At 38.0% G+C, this 12,388-nt stretch overlaps 4 protein-coding genes across 8 annotated transcripts; 1 reads left to right on the top strand and 3 right to left on the bottom strand.

The window, feature by feature from the left end:
- The first annotated feature begins 2,732 nt into the window (after positions 1 to 2,732).
- LOC103950342 (1,4-dihydroxy-2-naphthoyl-CoA thioesterase 1) lies at positions 2,733 to 3,697 on the top strand. Its single transcript, XM_009361539.3, has 3 exons — positions 2,733 to 2,920; positions 3,058 to 3,249; positions 3,470 to 3,697. Exons 1-3 carry the CDS (start codon positions 2,771 to 2,773, stop codon positions 3,620 to 3,622), a joined length of 495 nt encoding a protein of 164 aa, XP_009359814.1. The 5' UTR covers positions 2,733 to 2,770; the 3' UTR covers positions 3,623 to 3,697.
- Positions 3,698 to 4,284: 587 nt separating this feature from the next.
- On the bottom strand, positions 4,285 to 8,141 carry LOC125468031. 4 transcript variants are annotated; one of them, XR_007254745.1, is made up of 10 exons: positions 7,759 to 8,102; positions 7,632 to 7,682; positions 7,386 to 7,519; positions 6,759 to 6,948; positions 6,528 to 6,647; positions 6,332 to 6,420; positions 6,028 to 6,161; positions 4,818 to 4,907; positions 4,514 to 4,647; positions 4,285 to 4,418 (listed from the first exon to the last, which is right to left on the bottom strand). XR_007254745.1 is itself a non-coding variant. In XM_048574742.1 (8 exons), the coding sequence occupies exons 1-4, from the start codon at positions 8,062 to 8,064 to the stop codon at positions 6,912 to 6,914; spliced, it is 528 nt and encodes a 175-aa protein (XP_048430699.1). In that variant the 5' UTR covers positions 8,065 to 8,140; the 3' UTR covers positions 4,285 to 4,418; positions 4,514 to 4,647; positions 4,818 to 4,907; positions 6,528 to 6,647; positions 6,759 to 6,911. The 4 variants fall into 4 exon arrangements, 2 of the variants coding, with proteins under 2 accessions (XP_048430699.1, XP_048430698.1); XR_007254746.1 differs by having other exon boundaries at positions 6,759 to 6,942; XM_048574742.1 differs by lacking the exons at positions 6,028 to 6,161; positions 6,332 to 6,420 and having other exon boundaries at positions 7,759 to 8,140.
- A 1,406-nt stretch (positions 8,142 to 9,547) lies between these two features.
- Positions 9,548 to 10,854, bottom strand: LOC125472832 (aspartic proteinase-like). Its single transcript, XM_048574743.1, has 3 exons — positions 10,712 to 10,854; positions 10,538 to 10,626; positions 9,548 to 9,850 (listed from the first exon to the last, which is right to left on the bottom strand). The coding sequence occupies exons 1-3, from the start codon at positions 10,766 to 10,768 to the stop codon at positions 9,766 to 9,768; spliced, it is 231 nt and encodes a 76-aa protein (XP_048430700.1). The 5' UTR covers positions 10,769 to 10,854; the 3' UTR covers positions 9,548 to 9,765.
- Positions 10,712 to 12,271, bottom strand: LOC103950345. 2 transcript variants are annotated; one of them, XM_048574740.1, is made up of 4 exons: positions 11,911 to 12,271; positions 11,784 to 11,834; positions 11,538 to 11,671; positions 10,712 to 10,831 (listed from the first exon to the last, which is right to left on the bottom strand). In XM_048574740.1, the coding sequence occupies exons 1-4, from the start codon at positions 12,217 to 12,219 to the stop codon at positions 10,804 to 10,806; spliced, it is 522 nt and encodes a 173-aa protein (XP_048430697.1). In that variant the 5' UTR covers positions 12,220 to 12,271; the 3' UTR covers positions 10,712 to 10,803. The 2 variants fall into 2 exon arrangements, with proteins under 2 accessions (XP_048430697.1, XP_048430696.1); XM_048574739.1 differs by lacking the exon at positions 10,712 to 10,831 and adding an exon at positions 11,307 to 11,442 and having other exon boundaries at positions 11,911 to 12,268.
- Positions 12,272 to 12,388: the final 117 nt, after the last annotated feature.

The following is a 12,388-nucleotide window of genomic DNA, read 5'->3' as shown; positions in this document are numbered from 1 at the left end:
TTTTTTTTTTCTTTGTTTGTAGATTATGGGGTTTTTTGGGTTTATGAGATGGATTGGGATTTTGGGTTTTCTCGGTTTTTTTTTTTTTTTTTTGTTTGTTTGTTTGTGTTCATCGAATTTTGATGGCTGCTTGGTTTCCCAATTTTTGTTTAAAATACTTTCATGTTCTGTGATTTCCTCTCAATCCTTTTCATTTGGATGAGTTGCCGATTTTGTTTAGATTCTTTCTTTAAATTGGTTTTGGGGTGTTGTTTCTTTGATTTTGTTGGCATATTGTTCATAAGATTAGTAAATTTCCATAAATGTTTTTCTTGATTGACTTGATTTGGTGGTGGTAATCACCCTGAAACTTGGAAAACTGAAAATTTCACATGTTCTAACAAAAAAAAAATGTAAATGGACATGTGGACCCGTCCCAAACCAACCTATTTGAAATGGATCGGGTCAGGTCCGGTTCTAAGTTTCAAAATTTTTATACTTGGCCTAGCCCGGCCTGCCCCCTTGCATTTTAAAATGAGCCCAGTCTGGTTCCTCCAAATTTGGGTCTGGCCCGCCCATACCTACCCCTAATTCCAACTCCCAACCATCCAAATCCAATAATGAGTAATGCCAAATTCATGACAATAAATTCTCTCCACTCGATTCTAATGCAAACAGGAACAAAATTTCCACACAAAATCTCAATTTCCCACCCCAAAAAAAAAAAAAAAAAAAAAAAAAACTTACATGTAAGAACGTCAAACTGTATTATGGATTAATAATTAAATACGTCTATCCATAGAAAATTTAGGATGGGAAAGTTGAAAACTATAAGGTCTTTTTCTCTTGTATATATTTTTTTTTTCGAAAGATAATGTTAGGGAGATTAAATTTTTAAATCAAATTTATTAATCAAATGATGTATCCAAAATAAAAATATTAATCAACACTTAATAATCTAATTATCAACATCGACATCATTTGTGTCCAAAAAAAGGGACAAATAAAGATGATAAAATGGTTTTTGCACCTTAACCGCACCCATGTGAATCTTGACATTAAACACTTTGCTTTGGGCCCACATATATTCCTTGTAACATGTCTGAATGAAATGATATTCCTCGTAACATGTCTGCATATGCTATCCCTTGAACTCAGAAATCGAGACATGCAATTGCAGAGACAGATTCTTCCTACATATATAATGGTACTATGCCCCATCAAATGATTTTCCTTGTCCCATGTCTGCATATGCTATCCCTTCAACTCATAAATCGAGGCATGCAATTGCAGAGACAGATTCTTCCAATTAGGTGGAACCGTGTGAGCCTTCCGAACCACAAATCGAACCACCCATTTTTGTGGATACAATTTCATAGTACTTGTATCATTGTTCTAAATATCCTCACGTTAGGCGGTTGACCATCATCTCGTTTAATGATTAGAAGTTTGAAAATTAAGAAAATGCGCCTAGACCTGATGAAACACTTACCTAGCCCGTCCAGACACGTCTAGGCATCTGCTTAGGTTGCGACTAATTTAGACAGAAAATAGATAACTTTTATTTTGTGTTTTATTTTTTTAATAAATTATAAGAGACTTGCTTAATAGTTAAATGAACACACATTATATGCTTGTTCCCCGTATTTTCATTATGAACACACAATAATATATATGTCATTTTATTTATAGTTTATGATGAAATTATATATTTTTTTAAGTATAAACACTCTTATTTACATTAAATATAATAGATTTACTTAAATCCACCTAATCTGCCTAGGCATTAGGCTCCAGCCCACTGTCCAACTAGCGTCTAAGCTCTTTTAGAATATTGATTTGTATTTGTTGTGAGAACGTCTTTTTTAATAGTATTCCACCTCTGCTGACTCGATTACAAATCATCGACGGCATTCAATCAAGTCGGTTGTTTCCTAGTCTCAGAAAATGTGACCCTGCTGCTGTGCTTGTCTGCAAAACGAATACAACCAGCCAGGAAAGCGTCCAAGGTTGACTCATGATTTTTTTGTTAAAATTTAAAGTATTAAAGTTATTTTTATTGGTTTTTTTTTTTCTTCTTTAAAAAATTATTATTAATTTTATTATTAAATTCTTTTAATTACTATTATTATTATTATTATTATTATTAAATGTCAAAGTACCACATAAGTTGTCAAATTTGAATTTTGTATTTAAAATTTGACACTTTGGATAATACAAAAGTTGAATAAAATCTAGATCTAATAATGAGTGGCTTAGGTGCTACATGTCTTTTAGCCGTTAAATTTGATTTTCACAACTATTATATCTTCTACATTAAATCCCCACAATTTATTACTTTTTGTAGCACTCAATGTTCCGTACCATGAAATAAAAATTACTTATAATGACAAGATTTTTTTATTTTTTATTTTTTGGCAAATGATAACGCTAACGTCCCCACCTAATCGCCACCTCCTACTTTCCCCACCAAACCCACCGAACGTCCCCACCCCACCCACCCAACGTCCCACCCCGCCTACCCAATGTGATGTGTGAACGGTGATGTGTGAATAGCCAAACTACCCTTCCTTCCTTCCTTCCCTGTGGACCTCTGGCCACCACTACCAACCAAACACCAGAAAATGATAAACCAATCAAAGGACGCGTCGCTGGTGTGTGTACTTCTATATATTTATGATAATTCTAACCTCCAAATAACAGCAAAATTGTTACCATCCACTCAAAAGAGTCCAAGGGGAATTGAATTGCTTTGGTTTCATATGTTCTGAGATTCATATTTGGTGCAGATATGGCTTCTCAGTCCCAATCTCAGCCACCAGCGCCGCCATCGAAGACATCGGCTCTGGCAGCTCCGCTAAGTGCATTAGGGTTCGAGCTTGAAGAGATAACCCCCAAAAAGGTCTCTGGTCGCCTCCATGTCACTGAAAATTGCGTCCAGGTCATCATCATCATCTTCTTCTCTCTTTCTCTTTTCATATCACGAATCTTACCCGGCTCAACTTTCTGAAATATGTTGTTATCTACAGAAGCAAAACACGTAATTAACTTGTTACCGTTCTTTTCTGCTGAGACCAGCCATTCAAGGTGCTACATGGAGGGGTATCAGCACTCATCTCTGAGGCCCTGGCTAGCATCGGAGCTCACATGGCCTCTGGTTTCCGAAGGGTGGCCGGGATTCACCTCAGCATCAACCATTTGAAGCGCGCCGAGCTCGGCGACCATATCTTTGCCGAAGCCTCCCCGGTCAACGTCGGCAAAACCATTCAGGTAATCCTCTCAAGTCTTCATCATCAACTATCATTTCCAATTAATAACTGGTAAATGATGCTGCAAACACAACAGTTATAACTTTCTATTTCAACGTAACTTCCTACTGAAATAGGTCTTCATCTTTCATCAGTTTATCATTTCCTTTTCTGTAACGATTTTTGATCGACGGATTACATTATTCAAGGATTGTTCTTGGGGTTTGGCTATTTTTGGGCAGGTTTGGGAGGCGACAATATGGAAGATTGATCCTTCAAACTCAAACATCAAAACCATAGTATCCTCATCAAGAGTTACTCTTTTAAGCAACATGCCTGTGCCGGAGCACGCGAAAGACGCCGGTGAAATGCTCAAGAAGTATGCCAAACTATAAATTTTGATGTACCCTATTCATGTTCGACTCTGCTTGTTATGAAACCAACAAAGAAATCAAAGACGCTTTGAGTTAGCATTATATTCCAAACAAATTATCGCAGTCCAAATTAGGCAGGTCGATCACACAAATGAGTTAGACCGAAAAATCATGATTCGACCTGACCTGCATATAAAGCACCCGTTTGACGGCCATTTTGGTTTTAATATTTACTATCCATTTTTTGTGATAGAGATAGAGGAGCAAAATGAGGAGTGGAGAAGGATGAAGAGAGCTGGTGGGAGGGAGGAGGGAGAAATGGAGGGTAACTGTATGAAAGCAAAGACAACTTAAAATTGTCTTCGAATTTTGGTTTTTAATTTTCATATTGTGTGTCAATCAATCCACACTCATCGCTTATTTCTTCCACCGTCCTTCCTTGACAACTCTTCATTCCTCTTCTTCCTTGGTACTTTTCCTCCTCTTCCTTGTACTTTTCCTCCGTCAATACCCAAACCGATGGAAGCTAAAGACTAAAAACACAATGATTATCAAAACGTCAATACCCAAAAAGATGAAAGATAAAAAACGTCAATACCAAAAAAGATTAAAGCTAAAAGCTAAAAACGCAATGATTATCAAAACGGGCCCCAAGTTTGTAGCTTTTTAATAAATCATGCAACTTAAAAAATTGAAACTTCTATTAAATTTGCAAATACTCAATACAAGAGCACACGTACATACACACACCAACTTGAGATTAAACAACAAATTGTCACTCTGAATTCTTGCCAAACCCGTTGTGGAAATCTGTTCCCTTGAAAACCCAAAAAATTCAAACCGGCATGAGCAAAAGCATGTGTTTTTAGCAATGTAAGAGAATTGGGGAAGCAAGAAAATGCAAATATTTACCTGAGAGCAGCAAGCTGCTAGGCCAAGTCGTTGATCTCAACGCTGGAGAGTTTGAGAGAATACAACGTTCCGGGCACCCCCTGGGACACCACATTGGATAGTTTTCCCACTGCAACTGCCAATCTTCTCATAGCCTGAAATCCCAATAAGCTTGATTAGCTCATAAATTGATAAAATGATTGCATTGCTCAAAATTCCAAGCTGAAAAATATGCAGCGGACGTGAGTCAGCAAGTGAGTGGCTTATGTTTAGCATAATCACAGAAATCTGTTAAGTCCGACATAGAGGGTTCGTAGTGGCTTACCATAGAGGACCTTGTGGAGGAGGCACTTCCAAAGCAGTAAATCCACTAAGGCAGACAGTGGAGTATTTTTCTTCTACTTTTAAGTATGTACTGAACATCAAGACCGAAAGGTTTTAGAAAATATGGAGGAAAAAATCTCGAGGAATAGAGTGAGACCATAGTTGCCAAATACGGGTACGATTCGAGTTCGCAGTTCGGATACAGAATTCGGTAGTAACATAAAGTATCATTCACCAAATAGTAAGCATAGACAGTACGATTTTCAGTTCAATTCGTTTTAAATTGATTAAAGAATATAAATTAATTTGTATATAAAAATATTGATAATGACGCATTTATAATTATATTTTATAATATTACTTATCATGACTCGGATACCAAAGACTAATTATTTTCCTTGGTTATTTCTTCACGTGATCATCATTTATCTCTTTAATATTTTTTATTAAATATTCATTAAACAAATAATTAATTTATCTGTAGACGTTTCCTCTCTCTTCCCTTTGTTATTTCTTCTCAATTCTCACTGTCGCACTCCAGTTCTCTGTCCCTCCCTCCTCTCTCTCCCCTTTCTTCTCTTGCCCCGACCTCTCCATTTTCTCCTTCACCGACAAACACAAGGACGAATAGGAACCTGCCTGGCATGATGCTCTCCTTTTTCTGCTTTTCCTATTTGTTTTTTAAGTTGTAGTTGAACCCAGTAGACTATCATTTCACACAAGGTTTTTAGTTTTCATATTGTGTGTCAATCCATCCACACTCATCGCTCATTTCTTCCACCGTCCTTCCTTTACTCTTCTTCGTTCCTCTTCTTCCTTGGTACTTTTCCTCCGTCAATACCAAAAAAAATGAAAGTTAAAAGTTAAAAATGCAATGATTATCAAAACGTCAACATACAAAAAGATGAAAGCTAAAAGCTAAAAACGCAATGATTATTAAAACGGGCCCCAAGTTTGTAGCTTTTGAATAAATCATGCAACTTAAAAAATTGAAACTTTTATTAAATTAGCAAATACTCAATACAAGAGCACACGTACATACACATACCAAGTTGAGATTAAACAACAAATTGTCACTCTGAATTATTGCCAAACCCACTTGTGGAAATCTGTTCCCTTGAAAACCCAAAAAATTCAAACCAGTATGTGCAAAAGCATGTGTTTTTAGCAATGTAAGAGAATTGGGGAAGCAAGAAAATGCAAATAGTTACCAGAGAGCAGCAAGCTGCTTGGCCAAGTCGTTGATCTCAACGCCGGAGAGTTTGAGAGAATACAACGTTCTGGGCACCTCCCGGGACACCGCATTGGATAGTTTTCCCACTGCAACTGCCAATCTTCTCATAGCCTGAAATCCCAATAAGCTTGATTAGCTCATAAATTGATAAAATGATTGCATTGCTCAAAATTCCAAGCTGAAAAATATGCAGCGGACGTGAGTCAGCAAGTGAGTGGCTTATGTTTAGCATAATCACAGAAATCTGTTAAGTCCGACATAGAGGGTTCGTGGTGGCTTACCATAGAGGACCTTGTGGAGGAGGCACATCCAAAGCAGTAAATCCACTAAGGCAGACAGTGGAGCATTTTTCTTCTACTTTAATTATGTACTGAACATCAAGTCCGAAAGGTTTTAGAAAATATAAAGGAAACAATCTTCAAAATTGTAAGGAAAAAATCTCAAGGAATAGATTGAGACTGTGAAGCATAAGTATACCTGTTCTGGAGAGAGGGTGAAGGATTTGTTTCTGATCGTAAATGTAATATCCGGCATGAATGCAATGTTATCACAGTTGACGAATGACCTTTTTAGCGGATTTGGAAGCTTCTCGCACAGCTTTATAATTCACCAAAAATTCGCAACAAAATAAAAGAATCAAAAGAACTTTTAGATTGGTCTATATGCATATTCATCAACCAGGCAGCCTGAAACTTCGAGAAGAATTACCTCATTCACATAGGTAAATATTTTTTCCTTTTCTATTTGTTTTTTAAGCTGTAGTTGAACCCAGTAGACTAGCATTTCACACAAGGTTTTTAACTTTCATAATGTGTGTCAATCCATCCACACTCATCGCTCATTTCTTCCACCGTACTTCCTTTACTCTTCTTCATTCCTCTTCTTCCTTGTACTTTTCCTCCGTCAATACCAAAAAAGATGAAAGTTAAAAGCTAAAAACGCAATGGTTATCAAAATGTTAATACCAAAAAAGATGAAAGCAAAAAGCTAAAAACGCAATGATTATCAAAACGTCAATACTAAAAAAGATGAAAGCAAAATGCTATAAACGCAATGATAATTAAAATGGACCTCAAGTTTGTAGCTTTTTAATAAAGCATGCAACATAAAAAATTGAAACTTTTATTAAATTTGCAAATACTCAATACAAGAGCACACGTACATACACACACCAAGTTGAGATTAAACAACAAATTGTCACTCTGAATTCTTGCCAAACCCAGTTGTGGAAATCTGTTCCCTTGAAAACCCAAAAAATTCAAACCAGTATGAGCAACAGCATGTGTTTTTCGCAATGTAAGAGAATTGGGGAAGCAAGAAAATGCAAATAGTTACCTGAGAGCAGCAAGCTGCTTGGCCAAGTCGTTGATCTCAACGCCGGAGAGTTTGAGAGAATATAACGTTCCGGGCACCTCCCGGGACACCACATTGGATAGTTTTCCCACTGCAACTGCCAATCTTCTCATAGCCTGAAATCCCAATAAGCTTGATTAGCTCATAAATTGATAAAATGATTGCATTGCTCAAAATTCAAAGCTGCAAAATATGCAGCGCAATTGAGTGAGCAAGTGAGTGGCTTACGTTTATCGTAGGAATGCAAAGTATGGCGACGGAGAAAACTGCCGCAAAAGCCTGCAGGTTCAGAGCGCCATTAACACAATAAGCAGTGGTTACTGGTTAATTAATAAAAAGGGCAAATGGGTTTTACCGCGGAGAGGACAAAGAGGACAGAGAGGAGGCCCAACTCGGCGATGGGTCGAATCCGCAGAGCATTGACGGTGCGTACGGACGGAGTAATAGCAGAGGAAGAAGAAAATAGCAGCGGTTGCATTTGGGAGGATGGAGTCGTTGATTTGGAAGTGGAGTTTGGGAGTATCGGCCGTTGCTGAGTCACAGAATCTACAGATGGAATATTGGATTTCTGGGCAACTACAGAGGCAGCTCTGCGGCTGCCGCCGTGAGGAGAGCTCCGCGGCTTGACTGCCATGACCACTGCAAGCGGCTGAACCCACATCTCTCGACAACTCTCTGCGTGCTATTGTCAAAAATAGAACCACGTCGTGCTTCTTTAATCTGTTTGCACTGTCTGTCTCCAAACGTCATGCCGTTGTACTAAATCGATTTTTGGAAAATAGTTCAACTTTTAAGTATTATTTTTCTTCCTGCTTAGTACTATGGTTTACTCGAATACAATTTCACTTGTAATTAAAAGATGTTAAATTTAAATTTCGAAAATGATGAGTTTGGAGTTAATTTGTCCACTCACTCCTTAATGTAAATATATAATATATCAAACATATTTGTCGATTTGCTCCTTAAATTTGTATAGAGCTGTCAATTTCCTTTCATGAACTTTAATTTTCGTCGATTACCCGCCTGAACTTTTGTAATTAGCCACTTTCTCCTTGAACTTTAATTTTAGTCAATTAATTCTGAACTTTTATAAATAGCCAATTTCTCCCATGACGCTGATTTTAAAAAATTTCATTCAATTTTTTATCCATTTTGATCACACGGACAACACATGACATGGAAAATTAGATGGATAAAAATTGGAAGAAAATTTTAAAATCTAACGCTAATAAAATTTTAGGTATAATCGGCTAAAATTAAAGTTCATAGAAGAAATTGGCTAATCATAAAATTTCAAGGGATAATTGACTAAAATTAATGTTTAAGAGGAATTTAGCACCTCTCTACAAGTTTAGAGGCCAAACTGACAAATACTTCAAAATATCATTTTGCTCCAATAGTATTCTCTTTTTGAAAAATACTTGCTATTAGCTCACAAGTCCTCCTTTACTAATTCATATAAGCCTATGCGCTTTGGTGCCATCTATCTTTCAAGGATCAAGGTTGAACTGGCTCGAAAATCTTCCCATATTTCTTCCTTTCTGATTTAATCTATAACGCACTCTACAGAACCGTACATGAGATTTTCACCTCATACGGCTCCTCGTTCAATTCTTTTGTAGTCATTAGATCCTTTTTCTCATTCGAGAACCTCTTCCCTTCTTCCACTCCGTTCTGAGAGTAACTAGGACCAATTCAGTCATGTTTTCATTCATTTGGGGTAATTTGTCCGTTAACGTCTAACAGAGGCTGGTCTATGGAGCCAAGGCCGAAGCAGCCATTGCCGTCGGTTTTGATGATTTTACTGCCAATGCATTGAGAGGTACCTGCTTCTACCATAATGCTCACCTGGAGATCAGAAGAGCACATGGCAATGAGGCCTTCATTGCAGAACAGGTCTTTGAGGAAAACAAAGACGAAAGTTCCAAATGTACTGAACTTTGCTGCTGTGCTTCCAAATGGCTTCTACTCCATCAAGCATGACATGTCAAATAAATTATTACAACGGTAGGAGCCGTGCTTATTTGATCCTCTGTAGCGAAATATGAAGCATTTTGATCGTTATGCCAAGATTTTAATGCCGAATCCAGTCAAGCAAATACTTCTAGCCTTAGATGGCAGCAGATAATTACAACAGAATCAAATATTTGCAGTTTTTGCATCTTATTGCAATTCATACCAAGCAAACAGCACGTCTTTTATTTATAAACAGTTACAGGAGGCCCTAATGCATCGCATTGGATACTTGAAATGCATAATCCAATGGGACATTTACTGATCCATAATATCTAATATTCTACGATAATCGTTTAGTATTAGCATAAATCTTTTACGGATAACGGGGGGAAATCAAGTCTATGCACTACGTAGCTTTTGCGAATCCTACCCTGAGATTACCGAAATCAAACACCGTGTGGTATGCTCCCAAGAACAGAGCTCCGAGAACCCTGCAGAATGAACCAGTCTTACATCAAGTTTAAAATTAAAATATTATGAACAAGTGACTAGGGCGGGACATGTCATGTTTTGTGCATACTTGAGGCACAATATCTCCACACAAGAGGTTTAGCATAATCACAGAAATCTGTTAAGTCCGACATAGAGGGTTCGTGGTGGCTTACCATAAAGGACCTTGTGAAGGAGGCACATCCAAAGCAGTAAATCCACTAAGGCAGACAGTGGAGCATTTTTCTTCTACTTTAAGTATGTACTGAACATCAAGTCCGAAAGTCTGAACATCAAGTCCAAAAAATTCAAACCAGTATGTGCAAAAGCATGTGTTTTTAGCAATGTAAGAGAATTGGGGAAGCAAGAAAATGCAAATAGTTACCTGAGAGCAGCAAGCTGCTTGGCCAAGTCGTTGATCTCAACGCCGGAGAGTTTGAGAGAATACAACGTTCTGGGCACCTCCCGGGACACCACATTGGATAGTTTTCCCACTGCAACTGCCAATCTTCTCATAGCCTGAAATCCCAATAAGCTTGATTAGCTCATAAATTGATAAAATGATTGCATTGCTCAAAATTCCAAGCTGAAAAATATGCAGCGGACGTGAGTCAGCAAGTGAGTGGCTTATGTTTAGCATAATCACAGAAATCTGTTAAGTCCGACATAGAGGGTTCGTGGTGGCTTACCATAGAGGACCTTGTGGAGGAGGCACATCCAAAGCAGTAAATCCACTAAGGCAGACAGTGGAGCATTTTTCTTCTACTTTAATTATGTACTGAACATCAAGTCCGAAAGGTTTTAGAAAATATAAAGAAAAAAATCTCAAGGAATAGAGTGAGACTGTGAAGCATTAAGTATACCTGTTCTGGAAAGAGGGTGAAGGATTTGTTTCTGATTGTAAATGTAATATCCGGCATGAATGCAATGTTATCACAATTGACGAATGACCTTTTTAGCGGATTTGGAAGCTTCTCGCACAACTTTATAATTCACCAAAAATTTGCAACAAAATAAAAGAATCAAAAGAACTTTTAGATTGGTCTATATGCATATTCATCAACCAGGCAGCCTGAAACTTCGAGAAGAATTACCTCATTCACATAGCTAAATATTTTTTCCTTTTCTATTTGTTTTTTAAGCTGTAGTTGAACCCAATAGACTATCATTTCACACAAGGTTTTTAATTTTCATATTGTGTGTCAATCCATCCACACCCATCGCTCATTTCTTCCACTGTCCTTCCTTTACTCTTCTTCGTTCCTCTTCTTCCTTGTACTTTTCCTCCTCTTCTTTGTACTTTTCCTCCATCAAATACCAAAAAAGATGAAAGCTAAAAGCTAAAAACGCAATGATTATCAAAACGTCAATACCAAAAAAGATGAAAGCAAAAATCTAAAAATGCAATGATTAGTAAAACGGGCCCCAAGTTTGTAGCTTTTTAATAAATCATGCAACTTAAAAAAATTGAAACTTTTATTAAATTTGCAAATACTCAATAGAAGAGCACACATACATACACACACCAAGTTGAGATTAAACAACAAATTGTCACTCTGAATTCTTGCCAAACCCACTTGTGGAAATCTGTTCCCTTGAAAACCCAAAAAATTCAAACCAGTATGAGCAACAGCATGTGTTTTTAGCAATGTAAGAGAATTGGGGAAGCAAGAAAATGCAAATAGTTACCTGAGAGCAGCAAGCTGCTTGGCCAAGTCGTTGATCTCAACGCCGGAGAGTTTGAGAGAATACAACGTTCCGGGCACCTCCCGGGACACCACATTGGATAGTTTTCCCACTGCAACTGCCAATCTTCTCATAGCCTGAAATCCCAATAAGCCTGATTAGCTCATAAATTGATAAACTGATTGCATTGCTCAAAATTCAAAGCTGAAAATTATGCAGCGGAAGTGAGCGAGCAAGTGAGTGGCTTACGTTTATCGTAGGAATGCAAAGTATGGCGACGGAGAAAACTGCCGCAAAAGCCTGCAGGTTCAGAGCGCCATTAACACAATAAGCAGTGGTTACTGGTTAATTAATAAAAAGGGCAAATGGGTTTTACCGCGGAGAGGACAAAGAGGACAGAGAGGAGGCCCAACTCGGCGGTGGGTCGAATCCGCAGAGCTTTGACGGTGCGTACGGACGGAGTAATAGCAGAGGAAGAAGAAAATAGCAGCGGTTGCGTTTGGGAGGATGGAGTCGTTGATTTGGAAGTGGAGTTTGCGAGTATCGGCCGTTGCTGCGTCGATACAGAATCTACAGATGGAATATTGGATTTCTGGGCAACTACAGAGGCGGCCCTGCGGCTGCCGCTGTGAGGAGAGCTCCGCAGCTTGACCGCCATGACCACTGGAAGCGGCTGAGCCCACATCTCTCGACAACTCTCTGCGTGCTATTGTCAAAAATAGAACGGCGTCGTGCTTCTTTAATCTGTTCGCTCTATGTCTGTGTCCAAACGTCATGCCGTTGTACTAAAATCGATTTTTGGAAAATAGTTCAACTTTTAAGTATTATTTTTCTTCTCGCTTAGTACTATGGTT

This window comes from the organism of the source record quoted next, unplaced genomic scaffold (assembly GCF_019419815.1).
Source record: "Pyrus x bretschneideri cultivar Hongxiangsu unplaced genomic scaffold, Pyrus_bretschneideri_v1 Contig74, whole genome shotgun sequence".
Classification (NCBI taxonomy): domain Eukaryota; kingdom Viridiplantae; phylum Streptophyta; class Magnoliopsida; order Rosales; family Rosaceae; genus Pyrus; species Pyrus x bretschneideri.
The sequence above is the reverse complement of the archived record's forward strand: the minus strand, read 5'-3'. Positions and strand labels throughout refer to the sequence as shown.

Bases quoted from the DNA above. Each gene is read 5' to 3' on its own strand.
- LOC103950342 (XM_009361539.3), top strand. From the start codon at position 2,771: ATGGCTTCTCAGTCCCAATCTCAGCCACCAGCGCCGCCATCGAAGACA. The intron at 2,921-3,057 runs GTCATCATCATC...TGCTGAGACCAG, and splicing joins TCACTGAAAATTGCGTCCAG to CCATTCAAGGTGCTACATGG. The intron at 3,250-3,469 runs GTAATCCTCTCA...ATTTTTGGGCAG, and splicing joins ACGTCGGCAAAACCATTCAG to GTTTGGGAGGCGACAATATG.
- LOC125468031 (XM_048574741.1), bottom strand. From the start codon at position 8,064: ATGTGGGTTCAGCCGCTTGCAGTGGTCATGGCAGTCAAGCCGCGGAGC. The intron at 7,520-7,631 runs GTAAGCCACTCA...TTGGGATTTCAG, and splicing joins TTTGCATTCCTACGATAAAC to GCTATGAGAAGATTGGCAGT. The intron at 7,291-7,385 runs GTAACTATTTGC...TGGGTTTTCAAG, and splicing joins AAGCAGCTTGCTGCTCTCAG to GGAACAGATTTCCACAACTG.
- LOC125472832 (XM_048574743.1), bottom strand. From the start codon at position 10,768: ATGCCGGATATTACATTTACAATCAGAAACAAATCCTTCACCCTCTTT. The intron at 10,627-10,711 runs GTATACTTAATG...CTTGATGTTCAG, and splicing joins TCACCCTCTTTCCAGAACAG to TACATAATTAAAGTAGAAGA. The intron at 9,851-10,537 runs GTAAGCCACCAC...TTCATTCTGCAG, and splicing joins CCTCCACAAGGTCCTCTATG to GGTTCTCGGAGCTCTGTTCT.
- LOC103950345 (XM_048574739.1), bottom strand. From the start codon at position 12,219: ATGTGGGCTCAGCCGCTTCCAGTGGTCATGGCGGTCAAGCTGCGGAGC. The intron at 11,672-11,783 runs GTAAGCCACTCA...TTGGGATTTCAG, and splicing joins TTTGCATTCCTACGATAAAC to GCTATGAGAAGATTGGCAGT. The intron at 11,443-11,537 runs GTAACTATTTGC...TGGGTTTTCAAG, and splicing joins AAGCAGCTTGCTGCTCTCAG to GGAACAGATTTCCACAAGTG.